The sequence below is a fragment of the Onychostruthus taczanowskii genome, unplaced genomic scaffold, assembly GCF_017590055.1.
Source record: "Onychostruthus taczanowskii isolate IOZ18803 unplaced genomic scaffold, ASM1759005v1 scaffold25, whole genome shotgun sequence".
NCBI lineage: Eukaryota > Metazoa > Chordata > Aves > Passeriformes > Passeridae > Onychostruthus > Onychostruthus taczanowskii.
In genome coordinates this window covers 6740065-6759452 of record NW_024499796.1, presented here as the reverse complement: position 1 = coordinate 6759452, position 19388 = coordinate 6740065, and the positions used below count along the sequence as shown (strand labels likewise).

General features: G+C 43.9%; 1 protein-coding gene across 5 annotated transcripts in view; it reads left to right on the top strand.

Moving 5' to 3' along the window:
* Positions 1 to 575: 575 nt before the first annotated feature.
* RAPGEF1 (Rap guanine nucleotide exchange factor 1) overlaps positions 576 to 19388 on the top strand; it is an 84810-nt gene continuing 65997 nt past the window's right edge. For all 5 annotated transcript variants that reach the window (XM_041406412.1, XM_041406411.1, XM_041406409.1 and 2 more), the window contains exon 1: positions 576 to 727. In XM_041406412.1, coding sequence (XP_041262346.1) covers positions 703 to 727 — 25 coding nt within the window. In that variant the 5' untranslated portion in view covers positions 576 to 702. The remainder of the gene's footprint in view (positions 728 to 19388) is intronic.

Below are 19388 nucleotides of genomic sequence, written 5' to 3'. Positions count from 1 at the left end.
CGGGATCCCGATGCCCATCCCAGGGTTCTATCCCTCGATCCCAATGCCCCTCCCTCGATCCCGATGCCCATGCCGCGATCCCGATGCCCATCCCTCGATCCCGATGCCCATCCCGCGATCCCGATGCCTATGCCGGGGTTCCATCCCTCGATCCCGATGCCCATCCCGGGGTTCCATCCCGCGATCCCGATGCCCATCCCAGGGTTCCATCGTAGGATCCCGATGCCCATCCCTCGATCCCGATGCCCATCCCTCGATCCCGATGCCCATCCCGCGATCCCGATGCCTATGCCGGGGTTCCATCCCTCGATCCCGATGCCCATCCCGGGGTTCCATCCCGCGATCCCGATGCCCATCCCAGGGTTCCATCGTAGGATCCCGATGCCCATCCCTCGATCCCGATGCCCATCCCGCGATCCCGATGCCTATGCCGGGGTTCCATCCCTCGATCCCGATGCCCATCCCGGGATCCCGGCAGTCCGTGCCCGCCCCGCCGCCGGCCCCGCCCCGCGGTTCCCTTTGTGGCCGGGAGGCGGCGCCGGGCGCTGGGCGTGCGCGGCGGGAGCCCCGCAGGGGGCGGGCGCAGCTCCACGGCCGCCGCTGGAGCCGCTCCCGCATCGCGGCCGGCAGCAGCGGGAGCCCGGCAGCCCCTCGGCCGGCTCCGTGCGCCGCCGGGCCTGAGCGCCGAGCGCCGGCTCCGACATGTCCGGCAAGATCGAGAAAGCAGGTGAGCGCCGGCAGGCCCGCGGGCAGCGCGGGAGGCGGGGACGCGCCGGGGCGGCCGCGCTCGCCGCCCGCCCCGGGGAGCAGCCGCGCCCCGCGCCCGGCGAGGCTCCCCCGGGGGCTCCTGACAGCGCGGGCGGCCGGCGGGGCCCGGGCCGGGGCTGGGCCCGGGGCCGCGGGGGATGCTCTGCGCGTCCTCCCGGGAGCTGCTCCTGCCGTGCCCGGGCGCTGTTTGGCTCGGGCTTTGTGTCTCCTCCGCGTTTTCCTTTTTCCTCGTTGTTGTCCTCTTTTCCCCCCTAGTTCCTTTATTTTAATTTTTACGTTCTCGCACCCATTCTGTCCTTGCCGTGCAGCCGAGCATCAGCCCAGCCGGGCGCTGCAGCGCTTTGGGGCCTAGGCGCAATGATTAATTTCAACTTCTCCCAACTTTCCTCTCCTGGTGTTCGTGCAGGATGAGAAAAGACGAGTCCGTGGGCAAATGTCAGAGGGAACTTGCAGGTTTTTTCCTCCCTCTTCCCCTTTGCCTGGGGTGCTCACGAGAGCCGGAGCCAGGGGAGGCTGCTGGGGTTCCTGCAGCTCTCACAAGGAAACGCTCAAGCACGGATCATATTGTCTCTCTGTGCTTCTGGAGTCGTGCCTGGTTCTCAGTTGTCACTTTAGATGGTTGAATGACCCTGTTTTTCTCTGTAGTGGGAGTAGTACGCTTAAAGATTCAATTAGTGTTGTGCAAATCAAGCAGCGAAGTTACGTAGTTTAATTATGCTGCGTTTAATTAGCAGAGAGAAATCGATGCTGTTTTGTATATTTCATTGTGGGGAATATCTCGGCTGTCTCCTCCTGGGCAACGCAGGGCAGCAGCCCGAGTAGGGCTGTGTGGAGCATCCAGGCTTCCCAGGACAGCAGCCAGGGATGCAGGAAGGATCCCCGGTTCCAAGGATGCGGTCGGTAGCATCGCCTTCTGGCTGTGCTCATCGCAGCCTGGTGTGCTCCGTGTGCTCTGCGGCGGCCCCGGGGGATGAGCAGCCTGCCAGCCGCTTCTCCGTGCAGCACCTCGGCGTGCTTCCAGCTCTTCGCGCTGAGTTACTGTCTGACAAGTGTGTGCCCCGCATCAGGGGACGAATGTTACTCCAGGAATATCGCAGGTTAATCCCGTGCACCGTCCCTTTCAGAGGATCCCAGCGTAGCTTTGCTCCTGCTGAGCTTTTCCATGCTGGTCCCTTACTCCAGCGAGCAGGGAAGGTGTTAGCAGAGTACACAGACCTCGGGCCAGCTCTGGAATAATTGCCACTTGTTTATGCTGGAGGTGAATTTGGCTTGGGATTTAGTAACTGTAGACAGTAATTACAGACGTATAAATAAGTGATCACGTTTTGTTTATTCGCGTGCAGTAAATAACCCTGGGAGAATAGTAAATAGAGCTCCACACCAGAGAGACAGCGTGAGGAGTTCAGGCACAGGAAGATGACTCTGGAGACACACACAAGCTCAGCATGGTTCCATAAACAATAGAACAGAGAGGCCAAGAAATACCATATAAATATAAATACCATATAAAATGCCATATAAAATATCATATAATAGCAATAAAATATCATATAAAAGTCATGCTCTGCACAACCTAGAGACCAGCCACACTGAGCTCCCACTGAAGAATTCAAGGATCGTGCAAGATCCATCCCCAGGTCGGTGCTGGGAGTGTGCAGTTGGAACATGCAGTGGGAGAAGCACTGATGCAGAGACATTTGTTCTAGTAGATGTCTATCACAGTGATGATTTGCTGAACAGAAGAAACTATGAATCTGGGAATCTGTCATCTTTCAACTGCTTGTACTTTCATTTCTTTAGGAAGGATATTAAAAAAAAAAAATCCAGTCCAAATATAAATGGGAGGAGAAGAGACAGGAGAGGAAGGCTGGGAGCCAGCTGTTCCAGAACAGGAGTGTCTCCATCTCTGTTTCTGTGTGTTTGAACTTCTGATTGACACAAACAGTTTGGTTAATAGCGTCACCGAATAAACACAGCCTGTGACACCACAGCCACTCAGGGGTAATGTTTGTCAAAACGTGTACAGTAGCAGAACAAAGGATACAGACTCATGAAACAAATGCCGTGAGGTCCAAGGTCTGTGCATTCGTGTACATTTGTATTTATTTTTTCTCACGAGGACAGAAATTCATGCATTATGTTATAAATAAAATAGACTATTGCCTGGTCACAAGCCATGGTGACAAACTTTGGAGTGGGCTTTGGTTTAACTTGTGTGTCCATCTAGACAGGCTGCTGGAAGAAATGTGTTAACCCCTTGCAGGGTTAGACCCCCAGAGACCCTCATACATCTGCTCCCTGGGTCCTTAACTGAAACACCTTGTTGGCACTCAATAAAAAACAATAAGAAATGATTAGAGATAACAGCTTCCATCCTGTCCATGAGGGAAGAGCAGACAAGGCTCCCTCTGGAGCCTCTCAGTGCTGCTGTTTAATCAACAGAAGGGTCACTGTAGAGCAATTCAGAGCTCTGCTCTGGAGTGAAGGGCAGCCATCTGGTAGTGTAGGAGAAGGTGGTGTATGTGGGGTTTGCTAGTGTTAGAGCCCCTGCTTTGTTAGGCTCCCATCAGGAGAATTCCAGACAGTTTTCCAAAGCAGAGCCCTCCTTGGCTTGAAGAGAAGGAATGGCCACTGGCTTCTCTTTACTCCAGAACTGTGACTTTTTGTCTTCATTTTCAGAAAATATTTGCTCTCTCCTTTTTTGATGTGAAATCCAAAATAGAGATGCCAAGAAAGAGCAGAAAAGGTCACAGATTCTGCTTTGGTTTCCTGTTACCATGGCGATGCACGAATTCCTGTTTTTATTTACCTGATGGATTACGTGCTGCAGGGAATTCAGCTACTCTCCATCATTCAGGGAGAGTAAGGGAGGAATTAGACACCATCAGCTCTGAACCAAAAGCTTGTCGTGAAACAAGTCAAAAATGCCCTTTTATTGAAACCAAAGAACATATGGGTGCCATATTTTGAAGGTTTATTCTACTTGGTGTTTGCACTCTTAGTCTTGTTATTTCTTTCAGGGTTTTCATTTCCCTTGTGAACTTGCTTTTCCAATAGCTGCCTGCTAAAGGGTGTTTGAGAGAGCTGTTTCAGGTGTTAGCTACCTGGAGTGCAGGCAGTCATCTGTGTTCTGCTCAAGACTCAATGGGATGTGTTTATTCCCAGTAGACCAAAAACACTGTTGGCTTTACCTTTTACTCATAAGCACTTGCCTGATGAGCAAATTCACCTCAAATGCTCAGCCTTTAGCACTGGTGGGATAAACATCTAGGGGTAATTCCAGGAGAACTCTGTTCTTAAGAAAATTACAAAATTGAAGAAACAATTCAGGAGGTCACATTATTCCCATCGTTGTAGGAATTTAATGGTCTGAAATTACAAAATTGAAGAAACAATTCAGGAGGTCACATTATTCCCATCTTAATGTTCTATCTGGAGTCCTTCATGCCAGTTTATGTGATCCTGAATTGTTCATCTGCAAATGTTTTTGTACAAATGTGAAGTTTCCTGGAGATTTTGTTTTTGCAGGGGGTATGTTTTGAACTGTCATCATGCCTTGGATCATTTTATGGAAATTAGCCTGCCTGTTTTATATACCTGTACAGTTTGATGCAGTTTCTCTTTGTCTGTCATGCTTAGGTGGGTTACTAGGCAGGACTCTCTCAGTTCTGTTGTGCATTCACAGCTGTACCATATTTCTCAATACCAAGTGAGGTGTTTCGGGTTAGAAAATTTTGCAGTTGACCAGCTTAAGTGCTTCTCTGCCGATGGTTTTCAAGCCAAGTAGGAGTTACATGCAAATCTGAAAATGAGACCCTTCAAAAAACTTACTTCTCAACCCCAAAGGTAGTTCAGTTCCAATTCTTCCTTAGTCAGGCTTTTAGCACCTCCTGTTTCCTCCTGTGTGCTGCTCCCATAGAGACATCCCACGTGTGTTTCACTGTGACTTCTTTAAACAGCATCCACCACTCAGGCTAGTTTTGTGTAGAGGTAAAACACAGGTACAAGACGATCACTGGTTTCTACAAAGTGGCACAAGGAGCAGAATTTGGCATCTTTCATAAGCCATTGTAGGTTGACAGGTGGTGTGTTCCAAAACGTAGCCTGTGGGATAACTGCTGCAGGATTGAGATGGTCTTAGCAGTTGTAAGAAGGAAGTGGGCAAGGAGTGGAGAAAAAAGACAGCTGAAGGCTACTGGAATGTGAAGCAGCTGGGTTGTGCCTTAGTCAGTGAAAATCAGAAACTGGAAACAATTGTTAGATTTATTTTCAGTGTAAGCAATAGTTTTCCTTGAACCACAGTGACTAAATATATCTCTTGGTTGTGATTTTTATGTGGTGGTAACTCACTGGCCCTTGCTAACCTCCTGGCAGGCAGAGAGAGGAGTGGAAGTTCACTGTCAGTCAAGATGGTAAAACAAATACCCCTCATTTAGATCTCTTGATTCACTTGTGTGGCTTTGCTTGCTGCAATGTATTACCTGAGTGGAAGAAATCTGGGTGTTTGTTTCTAGGGAAGGGAGTCAATCTGTAACTCCTCTTTCAGGTTTCCCTGGGGTTTTGTTCATATTTTTGGAAGTTTTGAATTGCAGTTGATGCTCTAGTAACTCTATTGTAGGTGCAGATAGATTCTAATGCAAAGGTGTAGTCTTTTTTTTTAAAGGAAATATACATTAAGACTTTATTTATTCCAAAGTGGAAAGCTTGAGGGTAGAATTGGCAAAATGAGCTTTGCTGGTGACTTAAAAATCCTTGGAAGGAGAGCATTCCATCCAGAATCCCATAGCATTTGAACTGCAAGTGAAGGAACACAAGGAGTTAATTTTCTAAACTTCATTTTAAAGAAGCTGGAGAGATGTTGTCCCTTCCTTGGCAGAGGCATTTGATGGCTAATCAGGTTTAATTCAGTCACTCAGTCGTTTATGTGTATTATAGGTAGCTCTCAGTTGAGCTAATGGCAGCTGGAGTTGTTTGTTACCGTAGCACCCAGTTTGGAAGATCCCTTGTACCCCAGCAAAGGTAAGATGATAAAGAACATTTTCTGTCTTTGTGCCAGATAAAACACCTGAAACTATGTTGTATATTAAAAATAACAAATTACATGTCAGAATTACAGGTAAGGTGATTTAATAGCCTCCTTCCTCTCTCCCCCTCCTCACCACACCCATCATTTTGCATAGTTTGAATACATGGAGTGGATATAACTTGTTCAGTTTTCCAAGGCATATAGTCACAACATTTTTTCTGCTGAACTCGAGATTTGGAATCTCTTGCTAGTTTGGGAAGCTCTTGTCCTCTGTGTACTGTTGCTTAGCATGAAATGAATCCTTCCAGCTTGTAGTCTGTCTGTGGAGACATTACATTATCTGGAGAAAAATCCTATGCATGGAGAGGGCTCCTTCAGCTTCTCAGATTTGTGACAGAATAGGCTTTTCTCTCTGAAAAGAATTGAAAATTTATTATGCTGTAAGTGCCTGAATACTTGAAAAATTCTGCTTTGGAGTTACATTTTTCCTTTTTTGTTTGTTAGCATATGACTATGGGATTCAGCCAGTGTCATGGAAAGAGTATTAAAATCACATAGCTATTGCGAGGATATTAGCTTGGTTATTTGTAATTTTTTTCTAAATAACTAAAATTTGGTTACAGTTGAGAAATATTGTAGAACATAATGGGATGAGTGGATGGTAAGGGAGAACAGCATGTCACTCTCAGGGCTTGAAATCAGAGGAAAAGGGAGAACAGGTTGGAGGAAAACTAGATTTATTGTCTTTGCAAGTTTGAATTTGCAGCCTCAGCACTCCAAGGTGAATAAAAAGGTGGCCAGAGAAGGAAAAAGGAGCATCACATGTTGATGGAATGGGTTGAGAGATGAGAAAATTGAGAGGATGCCCAACCCACCAGTGATGGGAGAGGAGGGAGCAGGGGCTGGGTTGCGTGCGAGGAGAGCAGAGAGGAGAGGACAAGACGGATGGCAGAGGGGGAAATCAGGCAAGGAGGACGTTCCCAACGGCTTTCATGGGGTCTGTTCCAAGGCAGAGAGACAGAAGATGAATTTCAGCAATCCGGAAAAGCTGCAGGAATCCTGCAGGTTGGGACGTGCTGCCAAAGGAATGTTCTGCAGTTGTGCTGTTCACGTTTTACTGCATCCTGACAAATTACAGCTTTATTTCTGACCCACAGCATCCACTCTTAAAAATACATCTCCAATCTCTTTTTAAGGTGTCTGACACTGGCAGTGACAGAGCAAACAATTTCATCTGTGTGAGAGAGAAATGATGTCCTCACATGTTCTGCGAAGCAGCCTGAGAAGGCTGATGGATCACATTATTGATCTGCTTTTATTTGGGTTGCATATTTCAGTGGAAGCTCTCCAGCTTGGAAACAGACTCTTCATGTTAAATCCCTCTGCTGTTTGAGCTGCTAGCACAGCTCACCTGTGGGGTTTATAAGATAATGTTTCCTTGTGAAAGCAAGGGAGAAGTGGATAGAGACAAGTAGAGGGAAAAGCCTGTATCAGGGTGTTCACTTGGTGTTGTGGGAGGTACAATATTCACAGTATTTGGGAGGGCTGGTTCTCCTACACCTCCTTTCTATTGTATCATATTTAGGAAAGTATCTAAAAGATCTGAGCATTGAAAAGAGCTATATTCTAAGTAATTTTTTGGTTCCCATTTTATAACCATTCTGAGGGTCGAATGAGCACAGGTGGCACTGGAGAAGAGATTTCTTAATTATAGAAATGAGGCTTTTTGAATTGAAAAAACCACATGTTTTGCATTGTCTTACTTTACCTGGGTGACAGTGTCTGCTGCTTTGGGTAGAGTTTTTATGGTGCCATGAAAATCCTGTGCACTTTGTGATGCAAGTTAACATCTTGGCATGGCCATCAGTTCCTCTGAGGAAATCCTAATCCATTATTCTGCCCAGGGAGAGAGGTTAAAGCTTGCTTGCACTCTCATGCTCTCATTCTTTCTCTCTGAAGGCTTCATGGGGGGATGCCCTTTGTTGAGTGCTTAACATATTCACTGAACCAGTCCCATTTATATTCTAAACAAGATCTTTAATTTCATCCCTGACGTGTACAAAATCTTGGGGTTTGAAAGAAAATTCATGAGAATTTTCTTTTTCAGGCTTCTGGAAAGAAAAGAAAAAAATCAGTGGAGGTTAAAATCAAAGAATAGTTACTCACAGCTGGTAAGATTGAAGGAAGCAGATACTGCAGCTTGGTTGGTTGATTAAACCTTGATAGAATTTTACTGGGAGACCGAATAAATAGTTCTGTATCCATTCAGCTGTACTTTGCAGGGAGTCTTTAATAATTAAAATGGGAACCAAAACAATGTGTTCCAAATGTACAGCACATATTGTTTTATCCCTTACCTTTAGATGGGTTTTTTTGGGTCCTGTCTGTGCTGCCCAAGAGATTCTACAGTAGCCTCAGGAATTAATTCCATTTTTAGAAAGTTTCCTTTACGAACCAAACATCACAAAGGGCACCCAGGGAGATCAATATTGCAGTTCTGGTTGTAGAGTACATTCCAATCAATTCTTGAGAGCAGAGCTCAGTGAATCCATCTGACAGTGGGTTCAGTTAGCAGGACAATACTGTTTAAACACAGTTTTTCTTGGGTGTTTTATGATCCTTTCAGTGGTGCTCTAACTATATTAACTTTGTCATTTTGAGCATTTTGCCCTTTTTTTTCCCTTTGTAATGCTTAATGCAGCTTTGCATTTCACAGTTGACAGTGATGTGTGCTGCAGCTTTCATATACAAGAAAATTAAATATTCCTTTTTGGATATGTATTTTCCATCTTAATTTTTTTAAGTCTACATTTTCTACTTTTCTTAGTAGAATTATATATAAGAATAATACATTTGAGTTACTAGGGAATTCTGCCAAAAGGTTTAGTTAGAACTCATCTATGAATTTCCAGGGATTTGCAGAAAATGTAGAGCACTGGTTTGTGCAGGAGGTGGTTTGTTTGTATAAATACCCTTGAAAGGTCACATGAAATCAGATGTTAAGGCTGATGCCAGATTTTTGACAGAGCATGGTAAGAGCAGTGCAGGGGTTGAGTTTAACTTTTACTGCTTGGAATTGCTTCTCCAGAGCTGCTGTGTGGGAAAAATTTGTAGTACCCAAAAGCATTGTGCATCTGAAAGTCACACGACTTAAAAAAAAACCCATAATCTTGTATCGTTATAAGCAATACCTAGAACATAACTGACAAACTGAGGTGGGGAGTTTCTCTGTTTTCAGCTTAGTTTTTCTGTTCTTTTTATGTGTGTAACTGTTTGCTCTTCATCATTGGAATTGGTGGCACTTCTGTCCCCTGCTCTGTCTGGGATGGTATTTTATAGGAGAAACACTTTGGAACATTGTGGAACCACCCTGTTAAAATGATGGAGCGAATTTAAGGAATGGTGTGTAAAGTACATGAGCTGGCACTCTCAGCTCTGACCAGTTTTGTGCTATTCAGGTGCTCAAAATCCCTTTAGAGAAGAACCAGTGAGTCTTCATGCATAACTTGGCACTTCTCTCAGAGATAAGTTTGCTCCTTGTCTGCACCTCTCTTCCTTAATCTGTAACATCCTTACATAAGGCAGTGTGATAGCTCATCCATCCTCTGCTACAACTCTCAGACTTACTGGCCAATTTCTGTCAAACTTCGAGGAGGAAATGATATTAAAATTTATTTAAAATTTCTGCACATTTTCTGAAGAAGGCTGAGGAGATCAGAGAGGCTGCAAATAGGGCCTTCATTATGGCAAAATTGAAAATGTAGCTGTCCCGTGTTTCTAGCCATTTGGCAAACGTGACTTGTGAACAGCCTGGAATGGGGAATGCAAAGGAAAAGCAAAATCTTTGGGGAAGAAAGCAAATATGTGTGTTTTGGAGACAGTTCAGAGGAGCCAATGGAGGGCAGTGAAGGATGAGTTGCCAATAAAAGCCTGGTAACAATTGCAGGGCAAAGAAATACTTAAAAACCATGCCAGGAGAGAATTTGGTTCTTGTTAACTCTCTATGTCTATTTCCAGGTAGGCTTTAAACAAAGATGGTTTTGTTCCTGTGTGTCTCGGGTGAAAGCACTTGTATAAATTCCCTAAATATTCATTGGCAGCACTTATTCTTAGATTTTATCCTGAAATACAACCTGCTTCATTAGACCTCAAATGTGAGGTGTGTGTTTCACTCGGAGGGCTCCCTGGGGACATCAGGTGCACCACAAGTGATACCCAGGAGAATTTCCCTGAGCTTCCATTTGGCTGGCAGCCTGGTGAGTGCCAAGCTTCGAGCTCCAAACCCTCCTTTGCCCTGGGCAGAGGAATTTATCTATGAATCCTGAGGATCTTTTGGCAACAAGGTGTGTAAGAGTGTTAGTAGCACTAAAAAGGATGATGGAAGTTGTTGGTTGCTCATGTCGTTGGATACTTCTCAAACTCTCTGAGGACTTGGGACTGATATAAATAATTGTACCTAAGGTTAGAACCATTGGTTACCCACTCTTGTTGGAGCTCTAATGGTAATGTCACCAAAAAATTCCCTCACAAGCTTCGAGCTCCAAACCCTCCTTTGCCCTGGGCAGAGGAATTTATCTATGAATCCTGAGGATCTTTTGGCAACAAGGCGTGTAAGAGAGTTAGTAACACTAAAAAGGATGTTGGAAAGTTGTTGGTTGCTCATGTCATTGTTTGGATACTTCCCAAACTCTCTGAGGACTTGGGACTGGTATAAATAATTGTACCTAAGGTTAGAACTATTGGTTATCCACTCTGTTGGAGCTCTAATGGTAATGTCACCAAAAAATTCCCTCATCCACCGTGGGCACGACTGCTGCTGAAATCATTCCCAGCGTGCATGAGCTGTGGGTCAGCATCCTGATCCAAGCCTGCAGTGCCAGCAGAACACCCTTCTCAGCCGTGCTGCCAGGCACTGCCGTGGCTTGTCCTGCGAGAGGGCTCAGATTTTCCACTGAAAGAGAGGTCAGGCCTTGGAATAAGCTGCCCAGGGAAGTGGTGGAGTCACTGTCTCTGGAAGTGTTCAGGAGATGTCTGGATGTGGCTCTTGGGAATGTGGTTTTGGGGAGATTATGGCTGACAGTTGGATCAGATCATATTGAAGGTTTCTTCCAGCCTTGATGCTGCTGTGGTTCTGACAGCTAACAACAGGCTGTTAGTTTTATTATTACTGTTAATTTGTTTTTGCCATTTAATTCTTTTCAGATGAGATAATTCACATCTAAAAGCTTTGGCAACATAGTACACTAAGTTTCAAATATTATCATAATGGAAAAGAGTCATACTAGAAATATTAGTACCCAGTTGTATACATTTAATGAAATTGTTATTCAAAGCTTTTATGTCCAAAACAGTAACACTGGTTTGTGTTGATGCTGCATGCTCTGATCTTAACCTTTGGGATGATAACAAAGCTCAAAAACTGGCTCCTCCTGCAATCCTTTGCCCTTGAAGGAGTCATTTAGTTAAATTCCTTAATATTTTTGCAGCTGTGGTTGTGGTTTATTAACTGATGCTGCCTTGAAGAACAGTCTGTGTCTGCAGCAAAGTTTTCATTACTCATCTGTCAATACTTGCAGAGTAAAACAAATGGGTCTGAGTAGAGGTTTCTCCTCTTCAGTCTAAACAGTTTCTTTCCCTCTATCCCTGCTATTTTACCCAAGAGAGGGTAGAGAATAGTTTTGAGGCAGTGAGTACAGAGTTGTACTCTATTGGATAGGAAGGTCTGACCTGCTTTGTCTGTCAGGATTATTTTAAGCCATGATGTTTAGAATTTATTAAATGAACTAGAGGGAATTAAAAACATCTCTTTTTCCCAAAATATTCTCACTTCTACAGCTGTGAAATGCCTTTTATCCTGATTCATACCAGCTGAAGAATCTCCTGAATTTCTCTTTTGCAGTTGGTAAAATATGATTTTGGGCCAGTTTAACAATTTGCTTGTCAGGAGAAATCCGGGTAAGTTTGGTTTGCTTTGGTTTTGTTTTAATGTAGTCTTCAAAATTGAAAATCAGATAACCCAAGACTATTACATCTGTGTTTACTGATGCAAACTACAAGTTCTGCAGTAATTGCCTGGGCCTTTGGGTGAAACGCACGAGGCAGTTTATCTGCCTGGGTTTTTATGGGGGTATTTTTGCATGATAACTGCAGATGAAGAGCACATCTTATTTGGAAGGCCCTGCAGAACAAGGATGTCACCTGTGGGGAGGTGATGGACATGAATTTTGTGCTGGTGAGTGGAAGGACCTGGAGGAACTGCTGTGATTGAGCAGTGGATAGAAAATGCTGTGGTGTCCCAGGGCAGAGCTGGAGGATGAGCTATAATAAGTAGGGGAGAAGCACTTGCAGAATGCGGGGGTCTGACTCACTTGACCATGTGCTCTCTTGAGTTTCACACTTGGCTGTGACAAATATCAAAGGGAGTAGCAGCCAGGCTAGTGAGCAAGTGTGCCGAGAGCAGAGGCTGTGCTGACCTCTGTGCTTGTGGTTTGGGGGGAAATACTGGAGTCCTTGTATCCTTCTGTTGTGCAGTGTGGTTTTGCTTACTTCTAACCTACTTCAGAAAATCAGGATGGTGTGAAACCTCACATGGCAGTTCCCTGGGCATGAAGGTGTAAAGAACTAACCCCAGCCCAGTAAAGGTGACTCATTACTGGAGCACTCTGTACCTACATGATGTTGGCTGGTTTTCTTAGCACATGAGCTGTCATCAACTGCATTTTAAAATCTGTCCAGTGGGAGACTGCTCTGAGTGGAAGGAACCTAAACCTCTGCCAGACCTAGCTGCAAGCGTGAGGACCTAGATTGGAGATAAAAACTGATTAATGGATAATTCCCCCAGAATGAATAATCTCTGCCTTAAAAGATGAGTTGCAGATGGTTTTGGATGAGAGAGGGAGAGAGATCAGGTTTTAAATGTCATTCTTTCAGTAACCTGAATCTTCTGACCTTACGTGACACTGCAGAGATGATTTCAGCCCAGTAAGACCAGGAGGAGAGTCTGGCTGGGGTTGTGTGGCCAGTGCTTCCTGCCTTGGGCTGACCCTAAGCCCCAGTGTTATATTTACCTGGCAGTTTGAGAGATCTTTCACTCCACAAGGTCAAGGAAGGCTTCCAAAATAGAGGGAAGAGCCATTTGTAACTCCCCAAGTGAGGATTAGTATCTGACATGACTTCTTGAACTATTTTCAGATTAGTTATGTGTCTGCTGATCTTTCACCTTTGCAAAGGTAGCAGTACTTGTGTGTTTGCCTGTCCTTGACTGGAAAGGCTGCAGAAAACAAAACTGAAACTTAAAACTAGGTTAAGGACTATTAAGAGCAAGCTGTGTCAATAAAGGCCATCATTTTGTGTGGCTGTGCAGCTTTTCAAATTACTCCAGCGAGACTCTCTTTACAAATGCTTTTGTATTTTGTCTGTTGACTCATCCATCTCAACACTCACAGTAACATTTCAGTGCTGTCTTACAAAGCCAGTGATTGAAACAAGGCTGTTCTTGGGCTGGTTCATCAACAGATGCAATTAATACAATGATGTTTGTTTTGACACCCTGGCTCACTGGCAGCATTGTAAGCAGCATTGCCACGCGAGGAGATCGCTGTGGTTGAGGACTCCGTGTACAGGCAGCTCACTCAATATTTGTATTCAGCTTAAAGTCAACATTGAAAGAGTTTCAGACCTCTCCTAAGCTGGCAAACAGGCTCACTGGTGCTACCAGTGATGTTAACAAAAGGGCAAATCATAATCTTTAGCAATTCTAATTTATGTACAGTCTTATAAAACGCTGGGTTTTCATTCTGTGGGAGAGCACCAGAAGTATAAAAGGAAAGCTCGGAGGGATTTTCTCCTTGTGTAAGTCTGGGAAGGTGGTGAAGGAAATACGATTTGGACTCAGATATTTATTCTTTCAATAGAACAATGTCAGTCCCAGACCAGTGCTTCTCAGATGTGTTTTACCCTGGGAACTCGTGTAAAATGTCTTCCTTTTCAACTATTTCATTTTTAGCTGTATACAGGGTGTAACCATTGTTTAAGGGAGTGGCCGTGGCATGGAGCCAGTTGATATCTAAACCCTATCATGAATTGTTTTAAAGAGAGTATGATTTTCTGTACTGAGATATATTGATGACTGTTTTTCAGGGCAGGAAGTACCTGCTGACTCCAGCAGTTGCCAGAGCAGCTGTTCATTATGAGTGAACCACAAAAAAAAAAATCTTGTGAAGGCCCTAATATCTCTAGGAAGCAGCTCAAGCTTAAATGATCAGTCTAGTTAATCCGTATGAAGAACTGCTTTCATATCTCCACTTGCCTGGAATTTTATATTGGGAAAAAAATTTCTGGTTCTTAGGATATCAAAGTCTGTAGGACAGTTTACAGAGAGGTATTTAACTTCAGGCTAGTTAATATTTGTTAAGGCTTGTCTGGACACTCCCCAGACTCTTGCTCCAGGGTACAGATTTAATTGATTTATTCCATGTTGAGTTAATGCAGCAGTTTCTGTTTCTGCAGGTAGGCATCTCTGCTGGCTGCATGGCTTTGAGCCTTCTCTGGCATTGTGACCTAGCCTGGGTTTTTACCAGGACCTGTGTTAGGTCAGACACTCACTGGAAATGCAGTCAACTCCCTGTCCTGAGCTTCCTAATGAGCAAGTTGGGACTTTTTTTGGTATATTCTCTGTTTTTAATCACAGAGCAGACTTCTGATGAGATTATATATAGATTTCCATAGCTTTCTGCCAAAAGATTTGTTTTGAATTAATGCACGTTTTTGTGAATTTCTGTAATTGACATTTTCTGGAAAAATAAATTCTGATTTTGGTCCAGACCCCTCTGATCAGTGCCAGGTGTGAGCAGCAGGCCCCAGAGAGCTCATCCAGGGTATGGGAGGTTGCAGCAGCGCTGCTGACCTTTGGCTCACGGAAAAAACAATGAGCAAGGAGTACAGTGCTCCAGATGTGAACCTGTCTGGAAACTGAGTGTGCAGAGATAAGCTGCTGATGGAAACACCCTCTCTCCTGCAGCTTCTGCATTATCCAGGTGAACCCAGTGTCATAGCTCAGCTTCTGAGATACCTCCAGCCCAAGTTCAGTCGCTTTCTTCATTCTCCATTTGAGCTCTGGGTTTGAATTGCTTTTCATTTTGTTTTGTCTGTTGTTGTCTTTGATACCAGGATATGATTTCTTCTCTGTCAGCTCTCCCTCTGCTTTGTTTCTCTTAGTTTGCAGGTTTTTTGGATGGTAACACCCACGTTGCTTGTAGTGCATCCTCTGTGTCACAAGGTTTTGACTCAGCAGCGTTGTCCTGGAGATGGACAGGGATGTGCCAGCAAGCAGTGGTACATGTGTCACAGCAAAAGAACATCTTACACATCTTGCCCAAGCAGCAGAGCTCCTCTTGCTGCTCAATGTGATTCTGGGGTCATGGCTCATGAGAGTGGTAACAATGGGAAGTGTGGGATGTTCCGGCTTATTTTGAGATCAAAATTTCATTTCCCTTGCAATAATTTCATGAGTCAAAAAGGAAAGTGTGTAATGCTTAGTGTTCACCTAGAGCTTTACATTTTTAGAGCATTGTGCAAACATTTCTTCTGTGCTTTTGACTTCATGATGGGTGGTGATGGAAAGTTCTGTCAGTAGTGAGGCATGGACAGTGAGTACAACTCCTGCCCTCCTTTCATTTTCTGCTGTGGTTCCACTTGGTCCTGTGGTCAGATGATCTCTACTTCTCCAACAGCTTCTGTAGGCTTTCCAGTCATCACTGGGGCTGTGTAGCCTGTGGGTGGGTTGTTAGTTCATGCTTTTAGGATGTCATTAGGTAGTGAGAGTGGCAGCCCTAGTGCTGTGTAGTGGTGACACCTCTGCGTGGGAAGGTCCAGGTGATGCGTGCACAGATCATGCCACCTAGAGGAATGGAGCTGGCAAGCTGCAGCCATTGCTGTGCTGCCAAAATTTTGGTGGTTGTGCCAGTGACTGTGTTGAGACCTTCTCCAAGCCATGCCCTGTGTGACCTTGCCTCTCAGTCCATCATGAAGTCAAGTGAGAGAAGGAGAGAAGGTCCCTTCATGGGCAGCTCTCCATCAACTCGACAAACATTTCTCAGCTTTTTACACGAGACTGCTTTTCCCGATTTAGCCTCCTAAATGTTGACCCTCATCTTTCCCAATGGCTCAAGAACCTGAAATTTAGTTGTGGATCTCACTTTGCGTTCCCCAGGAATTAGGGTGAGGAATCTAGTACAAGGTGTGATTGGATGGGATAACATTCTCCAAGCTCTGTGCTTTTTTTGGCTTTTATGTTGCAATTTCTTTTGTGGGAGACTGTTAAATTTCCCAGAAGATTATCCTAATTTCCAGAGTCTCAAAGACTGAATTGTAATTAAGCACTTAATTTGATGAGGGCTTTTAGATGTCTTGCTAGTCTACTGGCAGCTTGGGGAAATACTTCCATCTTCCTCCCAGCTTCCTTTGCATAGGTTCAAGCTCAGAAAGCTGGGATATATTTAGAACTGGCAGAACTGCCAGCCAGGCCTCAGAAAATTGCTCCAAATCTCTACTTTTTGGTTAGCATAAAGCCAAATTCAAAAGAAGCCTGGCTTTTCTGAAGAAGTTGGGGTGATGACAATTTATCAGTAACAAATGGGCAGTGGGGAATTTTAATAATATATTTTATCGCTTGCAATTGTATTGAGTTCCCTATTGCCACAAATGACAGTAATCAGGACATCCAACAAGGAAGCAATTACTTTATTTCTTGATCATCCAGGCAGTCAGCGAGTTTTGTTATGAGATAAGCACATGGTTTGACCAGAAGGTGTCACCTCTTTGGGAATGAATTTTCTTTTTGACCCACTTTAGTCTAATATGTCGTACAGTAAGGTCAAGACTGATGACTTGGATTGGATGACTTGGATTTAATACACAGACAATAATGACTGAGTAGAGTCTTTTTCTTTTTTGCTGTTTGAGGTTAGAGCTTCTAGATTAAGTTTCTATCTTCTGCTAAAGTTTCTATCTACTGTTTAAGTAAAACATCCTACTGCTTAAGTAAATCATTCTTTCTCCCCCCTCTCTCCTGTGCTTCAACTTTTATGCCTGAAATCTCTGAAACAATCTTGAAGCCTTTATTCTGCTGTGCCTTTGAATTGACCCCCATGTATTTTCATCAAGACATTAGGATAGCCTTCCCATTTCCTTCTATTCTCAGTTTAAATTTTCCAGTTACGGGAATACTAAAAAAAAAAAAAAAAAGTAAAAAACTGAATTACAGTTAGTCATATGTTAAAATAACCAGACTAAAGCCAGCAGGAAGAGCATCCTCTCAGTGTCAGTGGATGAGGCCATGCCCATGGCAGGGTTTTGGAATGAGATGATCTTTAAGGTCCCTTCCAACCCAGAGCAATTCACGTTGGCTGTGGATGGATCTCTTGCCCGTATTGACCACTGGTGCATTTAACAGCCCCGTCCTGTGTCTCTCTCTGCCTTTTTGCTGATAACTTTCTGGCCTCCAGGCTACTGACAGCTGTTGTCCACTTGCTGCTAATTAAGAAAGCAGCATGAGCGATGGGAATGTGGGTTGGAGAGATGGAGCCCCCCTCTCCAGAGCCAAGCGTTTCAACCTGATTAAAGAGCGTCTGACTGACGGCTGGGCGGCCTCTTTTTTCCTGCTGTCTCTCTGCAATAGCCTGGTTTTTATCAGAACTCCCAGGTCAGGTGCTCTCTGTGGCTCTGGATTTTTTAGATCCCGTAACAATGGGCAGAGGCAGAACGGATTTGCTGTTCAGAAGATGGGAACGTGTGAAATCTGAGCCACTGTAAAGCCGCATCTTTAGCATGCAAAGCGTTGTGTACGTCTGTGATCTTACTCAGAAATTCAAATGTAGGTCGTGTTTTTTAAATAAGGTGACACATACTACGTTGAAAATTTCAGACTAGCTATTGGAATCAGGATAATTATGAATTAACAGCACTTAAGTGGATGGGCCAGTGATTTCAAAGATTTTCTTTCTTTGTTTAAGGATTTCTCCTTGTTTGCTTTGTTTCCTTGTTTTGCATCCAGTCCCAGTGGGAGACCTTTTGTGTGATACAGTAATGCTGGGATTTTTATGATCATTCTCTTGAATGGGCTTGAACTCTGAAATTCCCTTCCTAGCCTGTGCCTCTGTGGAGGTAAAATGATTGACTGAGGTTAATATAATACAAGATTGTTGTGTTAATACACAACCAGGAGGTGTAAATTCAAATAAGAGTGGTGGTAATTTGGCAGAAGAAGCCTCCTGTAATGCTGATGCTCTCTGGAGCTGTTTACCCCCAGGAATATTATGACTGTATTTCAGATTAGACCTCCGAAATTCAATCTGAATTGTTACCTGTGATAAGTGGGCTCTGTATAGCCCTGTGTAGCCCATAGCAAGCTTTCAAATCCATGTAATTTGCTTTTTTTTCCTAAAATTTAATTTCTCTTCTTCCTTGTGATTTTTCTCATGGTTGACTGTTACCTTTTACCCTGGAGTTGAATGGTTTTTGATGGTTTTTGGAGGTTCTCTTTAAAAGCACTATGTAAATATAGGTGTAAAATGTTTATTTAAATAAATAAAGAAATCACTGCCAGACATGGCTCCTTAGGTGTGTGAAAATCCTTTAATAAGCCATGTCTACCACAGTGTAATTGAACAGTAGGAACATGTCTAGGGAGAGGAGGATGTACTTTGATGGTACTTATTGGTGTTCACCTTATTATGCCCATAATCACTTTGTGAAAGGAGCCTTGGAGCATGTGACTTCAGCTTTTGTAATAAAGAAGTGTCTTATATTTGTTTGAAGTTGAACAAGAGCTGCTTTACCAGTGTTATCCTATATTCACTAAACACTTATAATATTAAAGTAGTAGGAAATGCAAAGTGTGGTGAGCTCCTAAGGAGCTGAACTAGGCAGACTCTTTGGGACCTGGGTGATCCAGGGTGTGAAAGTGCCATAATCTCCTTGGGCAGCTTTTTGTTTTCACATGAAGAGAGCAGATGCTGACACGGTGCAAATAGAAGAGAAATCCTATCAGTAGATTGGCCCTGAGTCCCCAAGCTGTAGTCTGTAAATACAGTGATTTATGGGTATTAGAGATGAAAACAGCATTTCTTTCTTTCTTTCCTCCAAGCAAAATATTATTTCCAAATAGATCATCTCATTATTGGACTTTGGTTTGGCTAGTAATTTTATAAAATAAACCTAGTAGCCTTAATGTTAGAAAATTAATGGGTTGATTTCTCTACTACTGAGAATTTATGGAGGCTCCAAATCCCTGTCTGTCTTGCTGTGGGAGGTAATTAAGAATATGAGGGAGCGGTTTCTTGGTTTGAAATATTGAAAATGACTGTCAGCATTCGTGCTGTTTCATCTGGAGAGCTCGTTAGGGGTGGTGAGATTGGTTCTGCTGGGTCATTTGCTGTGAGCATTGGTCATTTCTTTCACAGTAACCTGCTTATTGCTTGGGCAGCTTTGCCAAACTGTTTACTGCGTGCTGCCTGTGACTGGCAGTGTGTTTCAAGCCCATTATAGGAATATTACCTGGCTTCAGGATCACAATTATTCCATTTGTCCTTTAAAG